General features: G+C 41.0%; 2 protein-coding genes across 5 annotated transcripts; both read right to left on the minus strand.

Annotated features, from left to right (window-relative positions):
- Window positions 1–1,239: 1,239 nt before the first annotated feature.
- clcc1 (chloride channel CLIC-like 1) lies at window positions 1,240–11,585 on the minus strand. 3 transcript variants are annotated; one of them, XM_061779912.1, is made up of 10 exons: window positions 11,496–11,585; window positions 10,803–10,910; window positions 9,569–9,679; window positions 8,636–8,851; window positions 7,368–7,508; window positions 7,177–7,276; window positions 5,486–5,583; window positions 3,959–4,105; window positions 3,280–3,828; window positions 1,240–2,138 (listed from the first exon to the last, which is right to left on the minus strand). In XM_061779912.1, the coding sequence occupies exons 3-10, from the start codon at window positions 9,656–9,658 to the stop codon at window positions 2,037–2,039; spliced, it is 1,443 nt and encodes a 480-aa protein (XP_061635896.1). In that variant the 5' UTR covers window positions 9,659–9,679; window positions 10,803–10,910; window positions 11,496–11,585; the 3' UTR covers window positions 1,240–2,036. The 3 variants fall into 3 exon arrangements, with proteins under 3 accessions (XP_061635896.1, XP_061635895.1, XP_061635894.1); XM_061779911.1 differs by lacking the exon at window positions 11,496–11,585 and adding an exon at window positions 11,029–11,433 and having other exon boundaries at window positions 3,286–3,828; XM_061779910.1 differs by lacking the exon at window positions 11,496–11,585 and adding an exon at window positions 11,029–11,419.
- A 1,915-nt stretch (window positions 11,586–13,500) lies between these two features.
- ftsj3 (FtsJ RNA 2'-O-methyltransferase 3) lies at window positions 13,501–25,518 on the minus strand. Of its 2 annotated transcripts, none has more exons than XM_061779949.1 (21): window positions 25,335–25,518; window positions 25,117–25,222; window positions 24,561–24,607; window positions 24,415–24,494; window positions 23,845–23,944; window positions 22,979–23,173; window positions 22,744–22,859; window positions 21,567–21,671; window positions 21,352–21,452; window positions 21,184–21,270; window positions 20,971–21,114; window positions 19,934–20,069; window positions 16,774–16,958; window positions 16,517–16,640; window positions 16,336–16,417; window positions 15,921–16,053; window positions 15,232–15,332; window positions 15,025–15,127; window positions 14,275–14,458; window positions 14,105–14,199; window positions 13,501–14,014 (listed from the first exon to the last, which is right to left on the minus strand). In XM_061779949.1, the coding sequence occupies exons 1-21, from the start codon at window positions 25,399–25,401 to the stop codon at window positions 13,759–13,761; spliced, it is 2,547 nt and encodes an 848-aa protein (XP_061635933.1). In that variant the 5' UTR covers window positions 25,402–25,518; the 3' UTR covers window positions 13,501–13,758. The 2 variants fall into 2 exon arrangements, with proteins under 2 accessions (XP_061635933.1, XP_061635932.1); XM_061779948.1 differs by having other exon boundaries at window positions 16,771–16,958.
- Between the last annotated feature and the right edge of the window lie 326 nt (window positions 25,519–25,844).

Below are 25,844 nucleotides of genomic sequence, written 5' to 3' on the forward strand. Positions count from 1 at the left end.
CCGGGGACGCCACACAGCCCAAGCGAGAGAGGGGCGACGACAAACGGCAGAGCGCCCCAGGGAGAGGGAGGAGGGAGGAGGACACAGGCCCGGGATACAGCAGCACGGCCCCCAGCCCGGAGACCACGATGAGGCCCCCGCAGTGGGGCCAGGGCGCACCTCCCCGGCACCCAGGGATGAAGAGCAGATGATAGATTTTTGGTAAATATTTTGACAATTAATTGCACACAGTTTAACAAAATGCAAGATATCCGCAGGTTTCGCATACCAGTTTCTTCCCACATCCCAAATTCATGCATTGTAGGTCAATTGAAGACTCCAAATTGCCCTTAGGTGTGAATGTGTGTGCAATGGTAATATACATACGGATATACCATATGGAAAAGACGTTCAGCACAGTAATATTACTAGTTTTTAACAGAGGAAGCCTTTGAGTATTATTATATTGCGTGTCTAAATGTGTAGCTGCACCATTGTTTTTAAATATCCTTTGCTTATAGGGTTATAACACGACATCAATGCTGGTCTTTGTTAGCATGTATATGGCGTTTTTCATCGTGTTTCTCTTCGTTTTATGTTGAGTTTGACAGTAAACTTCAACTGGGAGCACTTGGCCTCTTCTTTAAACAATTGTCCACTATCTGCCAAAATGCTGCGTGTCGTGAAGTTCGCTGAAAACATATTTGCTCACAAGTCAAAGCAAAAAATTGACTTGAAAAAAATGTCACTTGTAAGTTGAGGTACCACTGTATAGTGTTCCCTCACACATTCTGGATTCTCTTGCTTATTTGCCATTTCAGGCTTTCTTCTGTTATTTGCTGAAAAACTAACCTTTTTGCTGTTTTTGTACTCAGGCCAAAGGGCTGTCAGATATAAAAGTATGGCTTTAACACCATCATGTGACATATTGGTGCCATGAAACTATGCTGAAGTGAGGAGAGGAGCTTAGTCAGGCCATTGCCTAATAGAAAAATATTGCTTAGCCACCATCTTGCAATATCTATAGGCAATTACAATACGTTTTAGGGGGCATCAATTACTGGTAGATTTTCACTTTTCACAGTCAGGTTCACTCCCGTGAATCACTATTTATGGTTTCCATAATTGCAACTGGAGCTTGGGACCGAGCCCTGCCATGAATAGCGGTGGAAAAAAATGCAGAAATTGACACCCCAATAAAAATGGTGAGAATTATGTTACTGTAGCGATACCACAAACTATGATCACAAAACACTTAAATATCATTGCCAACTCATTTTGTATTGCCTGTAAAAAAGAAATAATTTACAAATAACATATCCTTTAACTCTGGGGGGGGGGGGGGAATGCGTCAGACTCGTCGGAGGGCACTGGGTTTGTTTTGCCTTCTCAGACATACAAAGAGCTTTCCTATTAGTTTGCTTTTGGCGCCTTCTTTTGTCATTTTAGAGCATTACACAGAGAGCACAAAAAATATGTGAAAAGTGCGAGTGGGGTGTGACTTTGTGGATAGTGTGAGGAATTATTGTATTAAGAGCAGGGTCATGTCAGGAAAGTCCCTAGTAAGGGTCTAGATACCAAATGCACGGCCCCCACTGATGAGACAAAAGTTGAACTTCTTGAAAGATATGCAGCCCCATTACCTTTGGTGTAATTATAACACCGCATTTGAGCAAAAGAACAACAATGGCCAAAGTTTACTTTTAGACTCATCACAAGTTATCACAAGGGTTTGAGTTCAGTTTTTGCCACCAAGGGTGGTAACAAACAAAATTTCATAGCCCGCTTTAAAATTGCTGCTGGACATGATCAGTCACTGACACATCCTACTTCTTCAGCACACTTAAGGTTTTTAAAGTGCATACAGTAAGTGTCACCGAGCTGCCGTCAACGATCATACTGTTTACACTGGAGAATTGAAATCTCTGTTTAGAGACCAACTCGTAGAACAGTGTGCATCTTTTTAGGGCAAGAGCTCTTCAGCCGACTGTGCGGAGAGGACATCTTTGGCACCGTGACCTGCACCGGTGAAGCCACAAGCTCCAAGTGTTGTTTCATCACATGGCCGACTGTAAAATCTCCTGAACAGGACCGCCGACCGTTTCCACGTCCATCAGCGAGCCGGAGGGCGTCGAGTCTTCGGCTGAGGCCTTCAGGTCCTGCAGGGGCAGACATTGGGATTATTGATAGCTGAACTGTTGAATGCAATGTAAAATTGCAGTGTTATAAAATTCATACATCAGTTTCAGGCTGAGCCCTAAAGGTTTTGTCCAAAAACGGACAGGTCAGCCACTCCAGAAGTAGTGCAAATTGGAATTTAACAAAGCTTTTGATAGAGGAATAAGTCTCAAATATCAAAGAAAGCCTGTTGAAACCAGCGTCATACATGATATCTTGTGAGACTTCAGCTCAGTGAGCCTCTTGTTTGTGATGCCACCACGGACGGATACTAGTGATGACAGAAGTGTGATGCTTACCACTAAAATTTGTCAAATATGAGCAATATGATGAATCAAATATCAATTTCATACACAAATGCTAATGTTAATACGCTCAACAATGCAACAATACCGATAAAATGCCACAAGGTGACAGTATCGCTTAGCAAATGCTTCCTGTTCCCTCACCATTACTCATCTGTTTGGTGTATTTATTTATCATAGCACTGATTTTATGACTTTTAGGGCAGCAACTGATTATTTTAATAATCAGCAACTGTTTTAATCTGTTGATTTTTATAATTATTATGATTATTATTATTAATTTAATCAAAATGTCTATCCCTTTATTTTAAAAGCAGGACATTTCAAATTGACAGTGCAGAAAATGCACAAACAAATTGTTTATGATCCAGTCCCTGGTTTGGTCCGTAACATGTCAGAAAATAGGCAAAAATGTCAACAAATGTTTTCAAAAGTACTGTAAAATATGTTTGGAAATGTCTTATTTTGATGAAACAAAGATAATCAGTCTGCTTTATTATATAAGAAATATAATTTTTACTTAATTATTATAATGAATATAATTATTATTTACTGTTGAGAGGCTAAAATTCTGAAGTTTGAGCATTTTAAGCTAAACAAGGTCGATTATCAAAAATTCTGATTCATTTGATTATGGATTAGTTGTCGATTAATCGTTGCACCTTTAATGACTTAAAAAGATACTTGACATGTCCTGTTAAATTTTTATGATGGAAGAAATTAATAAATTGTACAGTATTTCTTAAAGCAAAATTTGTTATGAAAATAGAACAGCAGCCAGCATCAGAGAACTGAATGGTTCTTAAGAGACTCTTACCCTCACATTCTCTTTAGTCTGAGTCTGTGGGAGGCAGGATGGCGTCGTCTCTCTGGCGTTGTCGTCTTTTGGATGAGAGTCGCCGCAGTCAATGGGTTTTGTCTTTCTTTTGGTGTCAAGCTGTGACGCCAAAACACTCGGGCCTCTTTGCTGCTCCTCTGCATGGCTGTCAGAGTCAGAGTCCGCTCGAGGGTCAGTCCCGTCCCCTTGACCTGCCTCCACGTGTCTGACACGCCGTTTCCCGTCTAACTCGTGTTGGGTGTGGGAAGAAGCGGTGGTGCGCAAGGTCTCCACAAACATCCTGTCTGGCCCTTCTCGGGCTTCGGTGGGCCGTGTCCGGCAGAACTGATTCCTGTGCAATCGGGCCTCATCTGCACTGCGCCGTGGACAACGCTGCGGCGTGTCCTCTCCTTCCATGTAGCCACGGTCCTCAATTTCTTGGAGACGAGACTGCTCCGGTTGCGGAAGGGTTGGATCCCTCCTATGGCTGCGCAGAGGTGCAGTGATGCCGTACTGGAAAACTGCCTGGACACTTCCATACATGAATACCTGAAAAGAACAATACATTTGTTCAACTGGTCCTTAAGAACTGCGATTTTCCTTCACTCGATGAACCTCTCAGACTGCACTACTGAGGTTAATGCACAATTATACATGATAACACTTCAATTGTCTTTACCACAATGGCGAGCACAATAGTGAGGAGAACGGGGATCTGCAGGGTGATGGGAAGATCTTTGAGGAGCGCTCGGAGAAACTCGCTGATCCCCAGGCCGATGTGCTTCAGCGGCTCTGTGATGAGGGTCGTGATTGTAACCGAGAGTGCCTTAAGAGAAGGAAACACTATGAGGTTGGCCAAGATGTGGAAGCCTCTGTTACGTGCTCTCTAGTATTGTCTGTGTTTTTGTGTTTTCCGTTCGTCTTTGGATACATTATGCGACTCACTTTATACAAGTGAAGACTTACTAAACATCAGGGAGTCTACAGCAGACTTTTGTTCACCAACTTTCGCAAAACCGCTCAAAAGATTAACAAAGCGGCAGGCCCAGACCTTGTGTCCCCATCCTGCCTCAAAGTCTGCGCGGACCGGCTCACTCCAGTCTCCACACAGATCTTCAATAGATCTCTGGAAATGTGTGAAGTACCACCCTGTTTCAAATGCTCCACCATCATCCCAGTCCCCAAAAAACCTGCAATCTCTGGTCTGAATAACTACAGGCCTGTCGCCGTGACATCTGTGGTCATGAAGTCCTTTGAACGCCTCGTGCTGGAGCACCTCAAGAGCATCACAGGTCCCCTGCTGGACCCCCTGCAGTTTGCCTACCGAGCAAACAGGTCTGTGGATGAAGCAGTCAACATGGGATAGCACTTCATCCTAGAACAACTCAATGGTGCGGGGACCAACGCAAGGATCATGTTCGTGGACTTCAGCTCTGCGTTCAACACCATTGTCCCCGAACTCATCTCCTCCAAGCTTTTCCAGCTCAACCTCTCACCTGCCAGTGGATTTACAGCTTCCTGACGGGTTTTTGACTTCTCGCCCACTCACACTCACTCGGCTGTGAGAGGCTAGAGAAAATACCTTTTTTTTTTTTAACTCCATCGTAAATTGTGATTTTGTAAGACAGTATAACACTACACTTTACTTCCCAATGACAATAACATCCTCGCGGAAACATGCTGTTAGTGCACGTCAAGGAGAGCCTTCTAGTTCTTTTCACACAAGTCTTAGAGAGCATCAGTATCCAACTTTGCGGAGTTCTGTGTAAAAGAAACTTTAGCTGCGGGTCTTCATAAAGTACTTTTCAGACAGCAACAATTGCTTTCAACGCAACAGAGCACAATAACCCGTGCCAATTTATATTTTTCCTCACTGTGAATACCAACTGAGTTTTGCACTACTTGAAACTGTTACTGTAAGAACAAATCTATCAAATATTGGTCAATGCATGCATGCATGGGTTTTCTCCACGTACTTCCTCACACAGCACAAAATCATGCATGTTAGCTTCACTGAAGACTCAATATAATCCATAGGTGTGAATGGTTGTTTCTCTCCGTGTGCCTTGCAACAGTCCCGGGAGTACCACGCCTCTCGCCCAAAGTCTGCTGATAGGCTCCAGTTCACCCCAACAAAAATGCAGGGATTGATGTCAGATTTTGATGACATTTTGATTTGTACTCAATGTTATTATGGAGCATGTACCTTAGTGGGAGGTACTAGCAGAATGGGGTCAACAATGAGGACCTCGTAGTATTTCTTGCAAGGGTCGTCCTGAAGAGTCCACGTGCTTCTGTACCACTCTGCAAGGATGCAAACAAAGTGTTGAAGTGCATCATCATCAATTGTCAGTACAAATACCTTTATTCTTTTGTGTTTTTGTACAGGTCTTCATTGGAAATCTTTTCTGGCGAAAAGATGGTACATATCTTCCGAATTAATCCATTATCATCCAATATCATCACTTAAAAGGTTTAAGAGGAATACTATACATGATCACTAGGCCAGTTTATAGCCTGTTCTGAACCTTAAATTGACCATATGCTGTGATATAACAAATTGTAATATGTAAATATGGTACTATATCACATTGTAAAGTTTATTGGCTATTTATTTGTATTTGATTTGACTTTGCTTTGTTTTACTCTGCTGTCTGCAGCCAGGTCAGCATTGCCTTACCTGATCAATTAAAATAATAATACAAAATTATGGAATGCACTCCTATACAAGAAAAGTGATTTTAACATTACTGATGTACAGTGGGATATTGTTTTTTTTAGGCTGCACTGCTTCGATTTCCAGTTGGTTCGGAGGCTTGCGAATGTGCTGCGAGCTCTCCCAAGCCTAAGACTGACGTCTTTGCTGCATGCATTGTCCTTACTGACGAGAATGCCGTTGGGGACATGCACGTCTTCGTGCGCATTCTTCTTGGTTGGTTTTCACTATTTCGTCGTTGGTTTTCGCCACTTTCTTCTTTGGGGTCGGCGGACTGTAGGCATTGAAACTTGGAATACAATTTTTTTTTTATTTGAACAATTCCAGGAGAACCGGAATGTTACTCCCAGTTCCAATCGGATCTCGATTCTCGATGCCCAACCCTAGTCATCTTTAAAGGATCTCCATAGGATTGCACAATCTACCAAAGGTTGTTGGGATATAAACTGTCAAAAGCTATTTCAGTCTACTTCAATCAAATTTAACTTTTAAGACCTCTCAATTTTAGATCAAAAAATAAATAAATCTCCCTTATCACCACTCAACAGTTTTGTACAAATATTGCTTAAAATTACAAGTATGTTATTATAAAGTCCATTAAAATAAAGTTGTGTTGTAAAACCTCTATTGTTAAATCTTGTGAAGTGAAATTTCTTAAGAACTGAGAAGAGGTGTGTTCACAACTGGTGTTTGATCCATGTATGAACCAAAATATTTCCAAGGATGCAAAGCTTTCACTGACTCTTCCAGTCTCACTGAACACTCTGAGCTCAGTGGCCACTTCTCGCCAAGAAAATCATGTTTATAGCCTCTCAATGGTGAGGTACTGTTGATCAAATGCTCAATGTCGTCTTGGTCTCATGATGTCAAAGTGTGAATAACATGATGAAAAAGGACTGCTTAAATACCAATTCTAATTGAAGCAGAAAATGTCTTGGTCAATTCAGGGCTAAAACACCTGTTATGTACTGTATTTCCAGTTCCTTGTTAGAGAAGAAGAAGCTGTACAAAAAGTACAGAAACATTAAATAGTTGGACATGTGCATTCAAATGTTTAGAGAAGGTCAAATTAGGTTCACTTGTAAAGGTTATGGCGCATTTGAGATTCACCCTGGATTTTCATCCAATAGCCGAACATGCCCAAGTTTTTGTGAATAGTCTGTGTTGTTGTTTCAGCGTACCTTTCAAACTATCGCGCCAGTCAATCGTCTTCACCCCAGTGCATTTGTCGTTGACGCTGTCCATCTTTACAATGTTGCTTTGATGCTCAGCGAAGGCAATCTGACAAAGATTTATTTATTTATTTTAAAAGGCAGAGTGTCTAAAAGAAAGGCTATCTTTCAACACATGGACAACAACTGTTCTTACTTACCTTGTACAGATACAACCAGTTCCAGATAATACTGACGAAGAAGCAGATGGTAAAGAACCTTTTGAGCTGCACAAGCCAGGAGATGCAAGACCACAGCTGAGTGCAGATGATGACCATGAAGACCAGAATACATAGTGCCAACTAGTGGATGACAAGTGGAGATGATATTAAAAAAAAAAAAAAAATTTTTTAAAACACTTTTCAGTGTTGACAGTGTAAGCAGTTTGGATGTACTTTGCACGCATTTGTTACCCCTAATGCCAATGGGCTGAAAGTTGGTTCTTAAAGGGGTCATAATCGAAAATGTACTTTGTAATGGCTTGTATGCAAATAGATAGGTGTCTGGAGCGGCTGCCCGCCCATCACGTACTAAATTAAAACAACCAGAAATGTTTGTATCTGCCTATTTCTGGAAATGTGTCCGTGGGCAAGCCGTGGTGCACTTTCGCCCTGTTACATAACAATGAGGCAAATTTAGATAATAACCGCTCCCACACCGAGTTTCTCCGGCCCATGATATGATCACCTAGGTTGGGAAAATATCCAGAGCCACTTTCAAGTGACGGTCAGTGTTTCAGACTACAATGTCTAAATCACTACCATGCACAGGCACTACCATGATAGAGAAACAGAAACACCCAAATCCCCCAGGGTGCAACCACTCTGGGCACCCATAAGTAGAAGCCACTCTCCCAAAAACAACATTTCCCATCAAGTAAGTGTGTGAGTCCACAGTCACATAAGCAAACATTGAAACTTACTTCAAATTGGGTGTTGTTTAGTTTGAATGTCATTATCTTTGCCGTATGTTGTAGTGTTTTAATGTGTTAAATGAGAAATGCATAAAAAAGAAACAATCGGCTGATTTTTGCCGATTTGAAATGGGCTTATTTCAGCTCATTAAACCGGCCCTACAAATCCCTCATGTTTGACTTCAAACAATGGTGAGCAGCATTTAGATGTTCCAACAAAACCATTCCACTGCAGACTATGTATTTCTTTACTTTTCACAACCTGTTGCATTGATATCGTGTAGATCTCCTGCAATTCCCTATCCAAGACAAGCCATTAATGAAAATGTAAAAATAACAATCCGTTTCCCCCACATAGCAGATACTAGCTTATCACGGTCAGCATCCATGTTTATAGTTTACATTCTACTGTGTTCACAAAGAATGCGGTTGCGTCATGAGACTCAAAGTATGTGATAATGACACAAGAGTTAAGCTCGAGTGATTGTACTGTCTTGAGGACTTCCCTATTCTCACCTTCAAAACTGTGTCCAGATCCATGCCAAAGGTGTCTTCAAAGCGCCACCTCCAGGCCTCGTAGTCGTGTGGTCGAAGGTCCACGAGTATCTGACTGATGGCGTTGTCCAAAGCACCTGTTCTACAACCATCTTCACTATCAAGAAAGGTCTGAATCTCTGCCACCGCTTGTCTGGACAGTCTGATTGTGGCATCATAGTTGACACGGTCTTTGGGCTGCGTGTGTGTGTGTGTGTGGGGGGTTGGGAGGGAAAATAAATTTGTGGTCAAACCACTTTGTCTTGTTCACGCAGTGGAAACAAACTCCCAGCCCCAGATTTTTCACAACCTGATCAAATTTGGAGATAACATTAAGGAGAGAGTTACAAAAGACTGAAAAAAGTTGGTGTGCGGATTCGTCAATTGAAGGATCCAGCAGCAACTCAAAACACTCACACTGAAAACCTTTTCTTTACATTTCATAAATACTGTATTTATTTGGATGTTTAGTCCTTCCAATTCAGTGCAATATCACTAATAAATCTAGTTGTAATACTACTCTTTTTATTTAGTTTGACAGTTGAATAACATACAGTATTAAGAAATGGACCTCTTTCACTTTTAATTGAGAACCCTTGCGCTAGAGCATTGGAATTGACTATTCATTTAGATGACTGGATATGGATGTAAGCTGCACATTGGTCTAGTGCACATCTGCCTCACACTTCTGAAGTTCAGGACTGCTGCACTCCTGAGTCCTGTGTGGAGTTTGCATGTTTTCCCTGTCCAAATACTCTGGCTTAAATTATTCTTTTTTTCCAAATATTGACCAAAAATGTCTATCGCCTAACATAACATCTGTCCTTCCAAAAATTTCAATGAAAATCTTAAAAATTCCCTTTACCTCAAAATTTGGTCAGGCTATAATTCATTTTGGCCTCAATGCCAACGTACCATTTTAACTCTTTGTATGTCCTTCAGCAGTCTGCTCAGGAATCTTTTAAAAACAGGATTGCATGTGGGCTGCTGTGAGATTTGCTTCATACTCTTCTTTTGGGCTTCGACCTGAAAAAAAAGCACGGTGCAATGTTTGAGACACATTCCACGTCATACAGTAGCTTTGTGTCAGTTCAGCGGCAGTTGAAATTAGAGGTCTGGTCAATCAAAAGAGGAATCAGGAATGAATGGATTCTACATTTTTAGTTGAACGGGTTTAGAGGAAACCGAGGCTGTGTTCACACTGCAGGGCGGATCATTGCACATGCGCACAAACACAAGGTGCCGTGTTTATGGAAGTAAATATGGCTCCTCGGGTAGGTCTCAGCATGACGCATTTGTGGCAATTTCAAGGATTCTGTGCAACTGGAGCCAACACTTTCTCATGTTTATCGGTTCTAAAGTCTCTTCTGTTCGCCAGTGACTGCTTTCTGCTGTGCTTCATCCACCTTCGCCTTTTTGGCTTTTGGTTTGTCTAACAATTGTGACGTTTGTCACCTTTTGATTACATATAGGTCAGTAGGTCAGACGAGTGTGACATGACCATCCATACTGCACTCGCATCGGATACATATCCAATTTATATCCACATATGAAAGAGGCCTGGGTCGGATATGAGGGAAAAAAAATCAAATCTGAATTGTACTATTCATATTGAGTTGAAAAAAAATCAGATACATGCCACATTGGACAAAAATTAAAAAATATCTGAATTGACCTGCAGTGCGAACATGGACTACATTTTTCCCCCCCACAATTAATACCATTCGCTAGTGTCCTATTAACATGTATGTGAAATAGGGGTTGAACGATTAAAGTATTTTTTGTAATCAACTATAATGTGATTCAAGTGAAGTCAGTCGATTAAATAAATGACGTCAGTGATATTTTTTTTCAGCACAGTACAGCGATTCCTAACCTTCCTGCGCCACGGACCGGTTTTACGTAAGGACATATTTTGACAAACTGGCATTGAAACAAATAAAATCACATGATTAAAATTACAACTCACCATTGCGCTGAATGTAGTTGTTGTAATTACAGCCCTACCGATATGGGATTTTTGAAGTTGATACCGACTCAGTAAGTGACTGAATGTTTCAGTAAAAATCAGTGGTTTTCTACTTTCCATTCTCTGATAAATATAAATGCCCAACACAAACCAGCGTTACAGTAATGCGAAACCACTCACCTGCGTTTGTAAATGAGTCAACTGTTGGCTGCAGACGGTCAGCTCAGCTTGCCCACAGTCGACCTCCCCTCTTCGTGAGGTTGGGACATTCAAATCCCTTACTGGCTGCTACAAGGAACGTAATTAAAGAAATTGATATCAACAAACACTCCATCGGGTTTCATTTTGAGTCATCACGTTAGCTATTAATTAGTCAGGTTAATTAGTCCATTAAAAGCCTCTCAACCTCGGTGCGCTTCCTCATGGTTTTAGTGCTAGCGTCGTAGTTGAGCAAGTCATACGGATCGATCCAGTCCTCGTCCAGCTGCTGACCGGAGGCTAGCGTCAAGTAGCCGAGCAGGAAGACGAGGAGCATCGTGACGACGCTCCCACCACGCGGCAAGCTCAAACTTCAGTTAAATCCAACTAGCTCGTCACGACTATTGTTTTGCTAAATGTAGCAAGGCAGGAGCGTCCGAGGTACAGGGACACAGATAAGATGACTAGATACGCCAGCGTACCAGGCTAACTAACCTGCCTACGTGACGGCCATGTTGGCAGGGGCGACGTTACAGCAAAGGCAACGCACGGACATATAATTAGGTCTTAACTTGCTCATTACTCAACCAATTTTCATGAAGAATATTTATTTATTTATTTTTGCCAATGTCAATACAGAACATTTGAGGAGGAAACCCCCGAAACTATTTTCACCTGTGAAAGGTTATTCCCAGTTCTCGTGTCGTAATTTTACTGCGTTGTGTGCTTCCGTATGTCGCACAGTGTGCCCACGCCCCCTGCGCGCGCAATTCGCTGACGACTTTGCCGCCCCTACTAGCTTTGCGTCCCTATAGCCTCACAGCTCCTCACAGGGGTGTGTCCTATCTACCTATTTTGATACCTATGTGGGGGGGGGGGGCGGGTCTACTTCAAATTGTCGCGTCTTTTTACGTCATCCAGATCGTTTGGCTCTAGATATATAACTAAAAGAGCAACCTGTCGGCTGCACGACGGCACGCAGACCTAGCCGCCATCTTGAACCAGGACTGACCCTCCAGTTATTTTTTCCATTCATTTGTATTGTGGTAAATTTGTTTGGCTCCGATAAATTAATTTTAATCCTAACTCGTTGAATTCTTTACTGATTTTGACACAGAAAGGTTTGTTTCAAACATAAGACATACAGTTATGATACAAGGCGCGTGGTTATTTTTTTAGTTTTTTTTTTTTAATTATTACTGAATAATTGCATAAAATACACTGCAATTGACTGGCAACCAGTTCAGGTTCAGAAAATGGATGGATGCATAAGATACAAACATGACTGCTTTTGTCACAATAAAATACAAATAGGTTCACGTATATTCCAAAGTAAATACAAATAAGCAAAAATATATCTATGTATGTATGTATATATATATATATATATATATATAGAGAGAGAGAGAGAGAGAGAGAGAGAGAGACAGAGACAGAGAGAGAGAGGAGAAAGAGCGAGAGAGCGAGAATCTTCACACTATTAAAAAAAATTTAATTCCCGATTACGTGGGTTTTGACCTGGAAGCCCAAATTATGTAGAAATAAACAAAGAAATGCTTGAAATTGTGGGCCCTGAATCTGTAATGTATGAAAGTTTAACCTTTTGAATGGAAGTATGGAAATACAATTTATTCCATGATATTCAATTTTTTTGGAAACAGTCTGTAAGTACTAAGTTCTAAGTACGACCATAATGACAGTCATTAAAATACAGTAGCGTCGTCAGCCCAAGTGTTCATCAAAAATGAGGCGCAGGTTTTAGTCCTAAAAATGTATTTAATATTATGCACAATTGGAACGTTAACACTGTGCTTAAATATAGAAAAGAAAAAAACTGTACTTACTGATTCAAATCAAGTGTATTGCACATAAAGTTCAATTAAAATTATACCTAAATAAATGTTCGAAAAATATTCCTAAAGTATTAAATACAAATGTATTTTACTTAAAAGTTAAATACAACTGAATTGTACTATACAAAAAGACTACTACTAGTGGTAACACGTACCACAGCAGACTTGGAGAACCAATGCTCTAATCTGTTTTATACATGATATTGTCCATGTGACCCTCATACTGCACTATTTATTGCATTTAAAATTGTGTAATGGTCGATTCGCGACCATTATGTCGCCACACTGAAAAAAAGCCATTAATTTTATCATCGATCGTACATGATAAAAATGTGGTAAACTTTTGTAATTTCCCCTCTTTTCCTCAAAAATGGTAAAATTATATTAAGTAAATTCTTAGGGCTTTGGGCCGCAATTTGTGTATTTTTTTTAATCTTATCAAGGCATATTCCCCACAAGTGTGTCTGTGTGCATATGCATGATTTGATAGGATTCTGGTCGAACGCCATTTTCAACTTGTGTGCGTACATAAACTTTCAGTAAGAATCTTTCATAAGTGAGACCCCAGAGCGGGGCTCCTGCTCATCTCGCCATGACAATTTTGATGCTCTGAGTTTTCCTGTTTTATTACCCACCCCACATCAAACGGCCAAATAAGGGACGATTCTGTATTGTACGGGACGGGTGGCAACCCAAAGTAAACCAGGGACACTCTTCAGCTCATTGGGCTGTTTGTAGTGCCGAAACGGTTCCATTTTCTTTGTGGGATTTCTTCTCATCACTTAGACAAAATATTTGTGAAATGTTACACAAACTTAAGCACAACGAAACATCAAAACATTTATTGAAAAAATGTTTGTATAGTATTTACAAAAATGAATGGCTACTTTTCGGAATGATAGACCCTTTACAACTTTCTGCAAATGAGAGTTCAGACAAATAAATAACCTGTTTTTAATAAGACTAACACAATTAATATTCAGTTTTATTAGTCCCAAGTCCTCCTAAGTAAAATGAAACTCATATTCTGATTAAGGCTCTTTCAATATGATTGAAGCCAACCTGTTCATGGACCTGTTTCTCATTTATTTTCCCTTTCGGCCTTTACTAGTCTTCACTCCTTTTTTGCCACCTTTTGTCTGTCTTCCTTTTCCTTTGCCACCCTTTGCTTTCTGTTCTTTCTTTTGCATTCCACGCATATCTTTCTTCATGCGACCGTCTACCACTTTGAAGACGCCTTTGACGCCAGCAGGCCGCCTCACTTTCCTCCCGGCTCCCTTTTTGGCAACAACATATGTCACTTCTCGCTTCTCTTTTCCCACGCCGGCTTTCTTGTAGATACTGACAGAATGAATAGCAATGAGAAGACCGTTACTAACACTTTAGTCAAATGGGCATCGTTGCAATTATCTTTGTGGTGAGAAGCCAAACCTCTTTAGCTGAGCCATCTTCTCTCTCTCAGAAATGTCCACTGTGTTCACAACTGCCTCTGCTTTCTTCTTAGCCTGCTCCATTTTTTTCAACATCTAGTGCGAAACCAACCAATCTCGTTTTTGCACAATATAAAACAAAAACTAAAAGAAACAATTCAATGATCTTACCCTCCTCTTCTTCCTGGCCTTGGCTTCAGCGACTCTCTTAATTGGCCGGGCATTGATCTCCTTCCATTTCTGTTTATACTCCTCCATGATCTCTTTGGTTACCGGCAGGACCTTCTTCCTGTGTTTCTGCTCGTCGTTCCAGAACCACTCGGGTACTTCCCAAGCCTCGTCAGATGATGCAAACCTGCAAAAGAATAAACTCTTCTTTTCTTTTTTTCCTTCTCCTTTCATCTACAGCAGCCTTTCACAAACATTTGGCTCCTGCATCAGTTTCGATTAGTCAGAGAAAAAGTTTTGACTTGTTACTTTTATTACGCTCATATAGGTTGTGTTCCTTATCATTAGATGAAATTTGTGTCTTTAGTTAAAAAAGGCAGGTGTGCATTTATTTACTTGAATGCAGAAAGTACCAAGCATCTATAACAGTCAAGACATTCCATTCATTAGGGAAGGTGAGCCACATTACAGTACTATATCCATTAGAAAATCATGTGTAATAAGAAAATGGTCTAAATATGATTTATATTATTATTACTCATTATTCATGAATATTACAGATCAATTCACAATTCCTGACTGTTCAACAAAAACTAGGGGTGCTCTGATCAGGGTTTTATGCTGCCGATTCTGATACCGATCATCCATGAGTGAAAACTGCTGGCAGGGCTTGGGCCCTATGCTGTATTTTTTAAATACCAGTGTATTGTGAGATAGAAATGTGTACGACTTAACAAGTGTGTCCAGACGCACCTGTGGAAGGAGTTGTCCACCAGGTCTCTGGCTTTCTTCTTGGATGTGGCGATCTGGCAGCCAAGAGCGAGGCCTTCAGCATCCAGGATGCGGGCTTTCTTACCTAGCGAGCAGAGCACAATAGCATGTGTACTTCCAACAGGAAACTGATGAATCAAAATGGGATTGTTTCACACCTGTTGTTTTGTATAGCCAAAATTTACTCACTGGTGCTTTCAACTGGAACAACCTGGAAGTCATCGTCGTCATCATTATCACCCAGACCTGTCCCGGTGCTGCCACTGGCCTGCTTCAACTTGGTAATGTATCTGGAAGAAGCAGCCGACTTGTTATTGATTTGTTGGAATGTTGATAGTTCATGTTCACAGTGAGTGATAATTTAATTGCATTTAAATATGTGGATAATATAACAAGTGTAACATTTCATATAGCTTTGATAGTATTGAAGAATATGTTATGGCTTTCTGATTTACGGACGTACCAATTTAATCGCCTTTAATGCGGAAGAATCTGTGTGATTACCGGGAAGTAATTGATCTCTTTCCTTGTCGATGTCTCTCATGGCTTTTTTTTTGTTTTTTTGTTATTCTATGCTGCTCATTCTTTGTTTGTGTCATGCTGGACTAATTCTGTAACCATGCTTTGATGTGGAGGTAAACTTAACAAAATCGAGACGGGGCGTCTGGAGTTTTATTTTCACCGACAAAGTTGTGGACATGAGGGAATGATTGACAGGAGCGTCAAAACTAAGGCTTTACTGATTACGAACCTACAATACTTTTCCAGCTTAACTTCCCAAGAAAATTTAGCGGAAACTTTATATAAATGTATTGAAAATATTCCACTCCTTTGCAACCCTAGCGCTATTTAAATAAAATTAAAATGAATTGAATTACTCTTGATCGTCGCTGTCATCTGAGTCGCCGTCACTGTCCTCCACGGCTTCCTTTGAAGGCCCCGCCTCTTCCTTTATCGTGGGAGCAATCTCATTTTTCTCTAATTCCTCAGCTTTCCTCTTTTTGCCCTTTCCTTAAAATAAAAGAAAACAAAAGAAAAAAGTTACAATCACATGTCAGAAACTCTGTTCATTACTATTTTCCAAAGGTCAAAATTAAGAATTATTCTTTCAATTAATTTTCCAAGCTTTTCCACATGAACCTCCCATGTCTGATAGTTACAATTCCATGCACTCTATCCAAAAGTCAAGCACTTTCCAAACCTCAAAAATAGTTTATTGCGCAAAGCATTTCCAAGAATTTCAACAACTCTTGATGATTCACTCTTAAAATCAGCATCAGCAGCGATGCTTACCTGATTGCTGGCTTTGGAGCCACTGAGTCTGTCTGAGCTCATTCTCTGCGTCTCCTTCCAGCTCAATCTCAGAAAAGATACCCTACAAAACCAAACAATTGACACAAAATATGGACCATCTAGAGGTGAGAAAGAAAGGGTCATTTAATGGGTTGCGTTGTGGGGGAACGCATGGAGAAACCTTGCTGAACCACAAGTCAGTTTCATGCTCTCTCTTCTCATCTTTCCCTTCGAGTTCCACGAGTAGGCCGCCCTCTTCTTCGTCGTCGTCGTCGTCTACTACCTCTTCCTCGGTGAACGTCACTCTGAAGACAGACAGATGACACATTAGTGTAGGTCGGTTTTTTGACTTTTTTTCTGAGCATTAGCATTTCTACCAAAGGCAGAATTTGAACAATTCAGAGCTTAAGTGTTCCATTTGCTCATATCACTCACTTCTTCTTTTTCTTCTCCAGCTCCTTCTGTCTGTGATCCACCTCCTCAAGCTCGTCATCGTCCAAGTCAGAGGCCAGGGACATGTTATCTGCTTGGTCATCCTCATCGTCAGACAGGTGGAGGTCATCCTCGCCTTCCGCTAGGGACTCTGCTGCCTGCATGTCCCCCTTGGAAAGATCAGCCAGCACCTGATAGGTGGGGGGAAAGAAGAAATTACATAATACACATCAAATTATCACCTATAAACTGCACACCGACCAGCCGCAATACTATGACTACTTGTACAATGTAATGATATCCAATACAAGAGCTGTGTCAAACAATTTTGCGACCGGCGGCCTGCAGGCCGTGCACACTTGGAGTGGCCCCTCAGTTAATTTTAGGATTTTTTTAAAATTGTTTTCATCTTAAACATGTGGCTAGCGCCCACACCCGGAGTGGCCCCTAGATTAACCTTTTTTAAATTATAAATGTTTCCTGTACCGTAACAGAGCAGTTTTAAGTTAGATGCACTAGAGATGCATGGAGCTGATAAGGGCCCTCATCCCCCTGGCCATGTTGGGGTACTGGCACATTGCGGATCCATTGAATAGAAATGTGCACCACTCTTTTTAGATGATAGATTTTTAGATCAAGTAAAACAACTTTAAAATATTTTTTTCCCAAGGCCCGATGTACGTAGAAAGTTTGGTTCAAATCGGGGTACACTGCACTTGACAAGGCGTCTGACGCCCTCGACTTACCCATTCATTGTGTTTGTGCTGAGGGGGCGTCAGCACGTTTTGTCATGATGCAGAGAGTTGGGAGGACGTCTGACACTCAGCGTCGCGTCACCGGATAGAAAAATGTTCTATTCTGGAGCCGTGACGTCAAAAAGCTCCTCCAATGGGAGAGAGGCTTGCGGAGTGATTTCTGAGTGCTATTTTGCCGAAGTTGTACTGTAAACGGCAAGGGGGAAATGGAGGAAGGCATAATAATTGCGGCGTCCCACTACCCTGAAATTTGTGCCAATGGCACAAAAAAACCATACCAAGACGTCTCTGCAGTAGGCTTTCAAACTCCCTTTCAAAGCTCCCTGCTCAGCGTGAAATACGCCTCGAAGCGCTCTTCCTGGAACTAGAAAGCTCACGAACAAGTTTAACTCAGAGATGCTGCCATGAAATGAGTATGGGTATTCCCACTCCCCTTCTTTTTGCTGCTGTGTCACCTCCTCCTCCGTAAAATATGCAAGGTGAGGTCTTGACGATCAGTGATGCCGGTAATGCGTTATTCCAAAATGGCCACCATTTTGAGTATCGAGCAATGTAACACATTATTGTATCCCGAAAGTAATCCGACTACAGTTACCTAATCAAAGCAGTAATAGTTATTATAGAGTCAACAATGATTGTTTGCAAGCAATCATTTATAGTTGATCACTTGAAGAATCAGCAGCCCATCTGTGCAGTAGCATTTTACCAAATGGGAAGAACACTTCCTCTCTAACACGTTGAGGAAAATGACTACGAGGTCATTGTTTACCATACAATCCACAGTGAAGGTGCAGTAAATATAAAAGTGCAAATAAATGCACGGCTTCACTATCACTACACTACTTTTAATACCGAAGTGCGCTGTGAGAAATCGTCATTGAGGTAGGGATTGACTCACTGAAGGACTAACAATACTTATCTTAAATAATTACAATGAAAAGTGAGAGCTTTCAACGTCATCTGGAGTCCGGACTGCTCGTGAGCTGGTTTAACCCGCTGCACCTCTGACATTTACGTAAGTCACCCAGTCTCCCCTGTCAATCACCCACAGCTTTGCTAATTAAATAGTTGCATAAACTTGTCACTGGGAACAAAAACATTTTCTCGGTCTTCGCATCAAAATTACAATGGTGGGAGCAAGTGTGTGTGTGTTATTGGGGGATAGAATCAGGAAACGGTACCAACAACTCAATTATGCAAATAAAATTATTTTAAATTATTTTCCCACAAAACCGGAATCTATTTGTTGTGGGGGTTGGGCAAGGGGTTTAAATTAAACAAACACTTACAGAATAATTTATAATAAATTAAAAAGATGACACCCTGAAAGTAATGCCTTCCGTCTTTGATTGGTTGTTTTTCTTCTGGCATGGTGATTTCTTGCACAGCACAACCTTGGTTTTCGTGTTCCCAGTTCTTGTAAAATTAGGTCTTGGATTACCTTTTTCACCAAAATTTTCTCCCAGTTTTTCGTACATCCACTTAGTTTTCGTAGAATTGGAAAAGGCCTGTACCAAACTCATCAGTCCATCCTGCTTATCCTCACTAGGGTCGTGCTGGAACCTATCCCAGCTATCTTCGGGCGAGAGGCGGTGTAGACCCTCAACTGGTCGCCAGCCAATCGCAGGGCACATAAAAACAAACAATCATTCACACTCACATTCACACCTACGGGCAATTTAGAGCCCAAAATTAACCTACCATGCATGTTTTTGAGATGTGGGAGAAAACCCACGCAGGCAGGGTAACAACATGCAAACTCACACAGACGATGCCGGATTTGAACCTGGGTCCTCAGAACTGTGAGGCAGATGTGCTAACCAGTCACCCACCGTGCCGCCGCCGCCGCGTGTGCAACTTTATTGAGGGTTTTCTTGTTGGGCTTTAATCATGTAGCATTGCATCATGGACATATCGGCAATTTTCTTGTCTTTTGTTGACTAATCGGGCGTGCCCTATTTTAGTGTTTCTTCTGGTTGTAATCCTGTTAACATCATAATTTGTTAGCCGTATTTAAGTATGGTGAGACGTTGCTGTGTTACGGCGTGCAGAACATCCTTACATGAGTTAGCGGTACTGAGCGTCATCCAGCATGTACTATGCAATTCACTGCTTAGCTGCAGAATAAAATGTTTACCGATGAAGGACGCAAACATAGTACAGTAAAAAAAGTGATGTTTAATGTTAATTTATCCTTTCATTAGTCATTTTTATTAGTGGTCTCCAACCACTGCGGACCATTTGGCTGCACAGATAGCCTGGAAAATGTTTTATTTTTTGGGGTGGGTATGGGGGGCGTTGGCGCAGGAGATGGGGCACGCCCTAGGCCCGATCATTCGCTTCCGATCGGGGCGCTCCCGTCATAATGTGCAAGCAGTCGCTATGGTGTGCGTGCGTGTTACGGGCCTCACCTGTTTTTTCTTGATGGTGTTGAGGGAGAACAAGCAGACGTCATCATTGTCAGCAATGGAGACACCTGGCAGATCCATCTTGAGCTCCACCCTCTCCCTCTGCTTCCTGCGTTCTTTCAGCAGCTTCCTTTTCTTCCTGACAGCACCAACACACAAATATTATAACATTAATTTAATGCTTCTACAAGTGGGGTGAATCTGTTGCCATGACAGTCTTTCCCCACTTATTCACAAAAATTCACTCTTTGCGGTAGTTTGTAGTATAATTATGTTGTAAACTTTTAATACAGGCAATTATAACCACATTTTGGGGGGGGATCAATTATTCGTGTAAATTTGCTGTTTGCGCTCGGGATCGGTCCCCATTACCCGCGAGGAGCAGGGGTCTACCAACAGTTCTTTATGTGCCATGGGCTCATGATTCGGTCCCCATTACCCGCGAGGAGCAGGGGTCTACCAACAGTTCTTTATGTGCCATGGGCTCATGATTGTGTAAATGCTATACCAGGGGTCACCACCTTTTTTGAAACTGAAAGCAGCTTTTTGGGTACTGATTAATGGGAAGGGCTACCAGTTTGATACACACTTCTGAAATAAATTTAGATTTAACAAGGTAAGAAACTTATACATATCAATATGGAACACTATTTCTATAAATCTTTGTAACTCTTTACATTGTCAAACAATCACTTCTACAACATTCTGAGGAAATTACAATGTTGCATCACTGGTGAGCTATTTTGAGAATAGGCCTGCAGGCTACTCATGTGGTCATTGCTGCCTATCTGTTGTCTGTGGTTAGCATGTGGACGACTCCTGTGCTGCATGCATGGTGTTCATAGTCCCTTCCACTTTAAGTGCTTTGCTGCCATACTGTGGCGTCTATTGGCATTTACAAACTCCTTTTGGTGGAGGCCGTAAAGTATTCACAGATTTTTGCTTGTGGCAGAGCTCCATCACAGACCTTCGTGAATAGCGGGGGTCCACTGTAAATCTTATGACGAGAGCTTAAGTAGTAGTAGCCAGTAGAGTCATACCGCTTGAGATCAGCCACCTCCTCTGCTTTCAGCTCGGCCAGTTTCTTCTCCATTTCTTCTTCCTCATCACCTTGCTCCTCGTCCTCCTCCTTCTTCTTCTTTGGCCCGCCATCCGAATCTTCCGCCTCTTCGTCAGAACTTAACCTAAGGAGTGAAGAGACAGGCATTTAACACACTTTACCAGAGACGGTGCATCATCCCGCCAGTTTGTACCTGATTTCCTGGTCAAGCTTCTTGGCCTCCTCCTTCAGTTTCTTGGCCAGGTATCTCCTCAGCTTGGTCCTCCAGTTCAGCAACATGCTAGGTTTGAAGGATAGAAGGAACACATAAAATGTCAATACCTTCTGAGTAACCTGCGGCACGAGGGTACAAAGTTTTTACCGCAGTTCTTTGCGGCCCAAAACTTTAATGTCACGACAACACTCCTTTATCTCATCAGTCGTGGCACTGTGAGCCTCCAGGTTTGGGTTGTCAAAGGTGATCTAGAAATAAATAACAGTGGAATATGACAATCCTACAAAGAATGCTTAATATGCAGTTCATGCAAAAGATCAATGTGTGCAGCTAAATCGATACTGTATAGCATGACTCCTCACCTCACTGGCTTTGCCCAGAAAGTCCACAGGATTTTCAGCTTTGACAAAGTTCATAACAGTGCAACTGTGGAAAAGTGTCAGGTCGCCATCAGAGTATCCCTCCGCCTGAGGCACATGAAGACCATTTGGGTCAGTAGCTGATCTCTACAGGCATTAAACCCATGGAGTATTGCATTGTTTGTTAGCATTAATCCATCCATCCATTTTCTGAGCCGCTTCTCCTCACTTGGGTCGCGGGCGTGCTGGAGCCTATCCCAGCTATCTTTGGGTGAGAGGCGGGGTACACCCTGAACTGGTTGCCAGCCAATTGCAGGGCACATACAAACAAACAACCATTCGCACTCACATTCACATTTCATGCATGTTTTTGGGATGTGGGAGGAAACCGGAGTGCCCGGAGAAAACCCACGCAGGCACGGGGAGAACATGCAAACGCCACACAGGCGGGACCCGCGATTGAACCCCGGTCCTCAGATCTGTGAGGCTGACGCTCTAACCAGTCGGCCACCGTGCCGCCTGATAGCATTAAGATGAATGGAATTAAATCTTTTGTGTTTATTTTAAATACCCAACGTGTGATTCTCTTTGATTTATGTTTCGTTTTACAGTAAACTTGGACTTGGAGTGGCAATAAACAGCTTGAAGCCTCTTTCTTGAAGAATTGTTCACTATCTCCTACTTATGAGGAAGTTGAATTCACTGCCAGTGTGCCACCATAAAATATTCAAATCACAAAATTTAACTCGCAAAGCAAAAAAATAAAAAATAATAATAATCAGCTATCTTGAACAACGTAAGTCGGGTCACTTGTACTGCAGAAAAATTAAAAAAACACTGTACTAATAATATAACAGAAGGAACACCACAGTAAATTGTGAGCACACAGCCATTATCATGCCATTAAAACGTCGTGTTGTTGTTGAAGTTTTGCTGGCGGTGTTGTGAGCAAACAGTTACGTGAGAACTGGGACTACTGCGTCATCTCAGGAAAGGTGACGGAAACGCTTGGGCAGGGTTTTCCATTTTTTTGCACTCTGGGACCCGGTTTAAAAAAATTATCGTATTCAGGCTTTCAAAACGGCGATTCCATGTGGACACAATGCAAATACATTTAAACCCATTCTGTGTAGACATGCACTAATTCTTGTTTTACTGAATTGACCCATACATACTGTACCTTTGGTTTCTTGTCTGGGACCAGTTCTTTCACAGTTTTGGCCTGCACCTCCACTTCTTTAAACGCATATTTGGGGTCGAAGAACTTTGCGTCAATTTTGTCTGGAGCGAGGAAACCTGTTTAGAAATGAATAGAACAATTAATTCAGCATTAAAAAGGCAAACATTATTGTGATGTGGCATTTACAGAAGCATTTGGATTAAATTATTAAAATACATCTAAATCCGTTACTGACCCTGGCAAATAACAAATATCTCAGCTGACTCATTCCTAGACGCTTGGGGCTTGGTGGCTTGAACCTTCTTGAAGAACTGCTGGAAGATCCAGAGCAGTGGCTGGTAGTCTTTAGAGCGGAACACCTTGGTAACAAAGGTGCCTCCTTTCATCAAGAACTCAGAGGCCAGTTTCAAGGCCATGAGGGTTAGGTGGGCTGGTAGTAAAATAAACAAATATCATTTGAGAGGTTGGCTTATGGTCAACATAACATGAGTTACACATCCGAAAAATGACTAGTGAGGAATCCCACGGTTGCCACATTCATTCACTCTACGATAGCCTGAAAAATACACTTAAGACAAAGTTGTGTGTAAGTAAGCATTACTAATACAGTAAAATGATTTTCATCATTGAGAATAACTGTTAAAAATAATGGCACTATATAACAGCATTTAGCGGTAGTTATTTTTAGTCTTCCAGTAACAGGTTATCTAATTTATTATTTTTTCAAAGCTGTGTGGCCGTTTTTTTTTTTTGCACTATATTGAGTTAAAAATCACTTTTTTTTGTTGTTATTAAAGAAAATACCTGAATTAGGAGCCTACAGTATATCTACAATTGTGGATTGGGGTCCAATAAATATGAAGTTAACAAGTACCCGGCAATGGTGTTTTACTCTATGGCCCACGGGACCAACTCAAAAACCCTAAATCTTTTACATATTTCAAGTTTTTTCATAAAGTAATGTAATAATAACTTAAAATGGTAAGAAATTACATTTAAGAAGTTCAGTTACTAATTTAATTACTCTAGGGGAAAGTGACTAACTGGTAACTTTTTTTAAACTGTAATTTTGCCCAACACTGCAGATTTTGTGCCACATACCCTGGGAGAAAGCATCATGCTGCCAGTTGGTTCCTACATTTGGAGCACCATCATTTAGCACAACGTCAACCTTCCATGTCTGCAACTCCTTTCTGAGCGCCTGTATGTGGAATATAAAAACATCATTTAATAGAAGCTCAAACCATCCAATTGCAGAAAGAGCAAGTTATTTTCCTCTTAGCCCGCTACCTGGTATGGGTGATGAATCCATTTTACAGATTAACGTAAAATTACTTCTTAAGACTTTTTTTTAAAGTGTTTTATATCTATGTAGTTAGGTTTGCATGTCCTCTGTATAGTTCAATTATTTTTATGGGGAAAGTTGATGAGAAAAAAAATTAAAGAAATGCTTGCATCAAGAAATATGAAGCAAATTTCAGAATGGTAAATAAATTACAAGAAAACCTGTTTTGAATAATGTCACTGTCATTTGCTTTTTCTATATGTGAAGGGTGTGTGTGAAACGTGAATCGAATAATAATCAGAACTCTTGTTCTTGTGAGATGAAAAATTGGAAATGTTATTTCGATGCCATATCATCCAGCATTCAACCATCCAAGCAAGACTTACCTGTCTGCATTTATCAGTGGTGATGTCTTCTTGAAGGGTCACTACATTAGGGATGGGCTTGATGGGCACCAGGTCAACGCCTGCAAGGAGAAAAGGTACACTTATAAAAATTCTAATATAGTGCGTCAGAGTCGATGTGCACTCACCAATAACAAGGCTTGAAACAGGCATAAACTTGGACGCCACTTGCAACCTGTAAAGACAAGCGTGATTCGGGGGGGGAAAAAAAGTCAATGTAATCACACCGTCCTTTTTTTTTTTTTTTAATGGACATTGTTTTTAAATTATTCTTATATACATTGCCTCGGTACCCTTCTTGGAGGTATGTTAAATTTGGGCCGATTTGCAACATAAAAGTGACATAAAATCCTTAATGCTTATCCGATTCTCACAAATGAGGGCTCATTTTATTCGTGTTTCAAATCTCTGTGCAGTGATATTCTCTATTTCGATATACAAGTGGTTTGAAATTTTTAGTAATATACCTACTACTTGCGTCAGTATTTATCGTCCAATATTTAAAATTGTTGTTGTTTTAACTTTTATATTCATGTATAAGCGGAGGGATACTAGCAAAGTAAGAATTCCATTGCTCAGTGCTACCGTTGCGTGTTTTTTTACTGAGCATATGACAAATAAACATTTTTAATCTTGAATCACATTAAAGAAAGACTACTTTCCATATGTGGACAAATGACTAACCATCCTCCAGGAGCAGCGCACAGGTCCACCAAAGCTCTAGCTTTCTGTAGAAAGTGATATTTTCGGTTAAGTTGGATGAGTTTGAATGACGATCGAGACCGATAACCTGAAAAGGACACAATTAAGAAATTAGGGAACATTACATGCTGAAATTTTGGTCGCTGGCTAGCAAGGCTGCTAAATATATATATATATATATTTGTAAACTTGTTTCCTACCCGTTTCTTTGGCTAAGTGGTAAAATTTATCTTTTCTGGTCTTTCCAACTTTGAGCTTCTTCCCCATATTTGTGTCGGTGGCGGCTTTAAGCTTGAATTGAACACAATTTATATTACACTTTCATGGAGAGAAAAACGCTAGCGGATGATGAAAACAACACGTGTGAGACATGGGGCGCATACATTATACGTCACGTGCTCCGTCTTCTTCGTCAGCTGCGATTTGCAGTACTGATACAAAATTGCGCTACTTGCTGGCTAGCCCCGCTCACCGCGTAAATACTTTCAGTACAAAACTTTGTTTGTCTTTTATCGTTTGTCTTGTGAAGCACTTTGTGTTGCTTTTTAAGTATGAAAGATGCTATGTAAATAAGGGATTGATTGATTGATTGATTGATTGATTGATTGATATAAGTAAAAAAGTACAGACTGAAATGTACTTTGAGTACAAAAGTATAAAATATATTTTTACTTATTACTTATTATACTTGTACTGTTGTATTAGATATT

Source organism: Phyllopteryx taeniolatus, chromosome 7 (assembly GCF_024500385.1).
Source record: "Phyllopteryx taeniolatus isolate TA_2022b chromosome 7, UOR_Ptae_1.2, whole genome shotgun sequence".
Classification (NCBI taxonomy): Eukaryota; Metazoa; Chordata; class Actinopteri; order Syngnathiformes; family Syngnathidae; genus Phyllopteryx; species Phyllopteryx taeniolatus.

Excerpts from the sequence above, each read along its gene's own strand:
- clcc1 (XM_061779910.1), bottom strand. The coding sequence starts at position 11,157 with ATGCTCCTCGTCTTCCTGCTCGGCTACTTGACGCTAGCCTCCGGTCAG. Across the intron at positions 3,829-3,958 it reads CTATTGTGCTCGCCATTGTG|GTATTCATGTATGGAAGTGT; the intron begins GTAAAGACAATT and ends TGTTCTTTTCAG. Across the intron at positions 2,139-3,279 it reads AGACTAAAGAGAATGTGAGG|GACCTGAAGGCCTCAGCCGA; the intron begins GTAAGAGTCTCT and ends CTGCCCCTGCAG.
- ftsj3 (XM_061779948.1), bottom strand. The coding sequence starts at position 25,401 with ATGGGGAAGAAGCTCAAAGTTGGAAAGACCAGAAAAGATAAATTTTAC. Across the intron at positions 21,271-21,351 it reads TTGGGCCGCAAAGAACTGCG|CATGTTGCTGAACTGGAGGA; the intron begins GTAAAAACTTTG and ends CTTCAAACCTAG. Across the intron at positions 16,054-16,335 it reads GCTCCAAAGCCAGCAATCAG|GAAAGGGCAAAAAGAGGAAA; the intron begins GTAAGCATCGCT and ends TTTTATTTTAAG.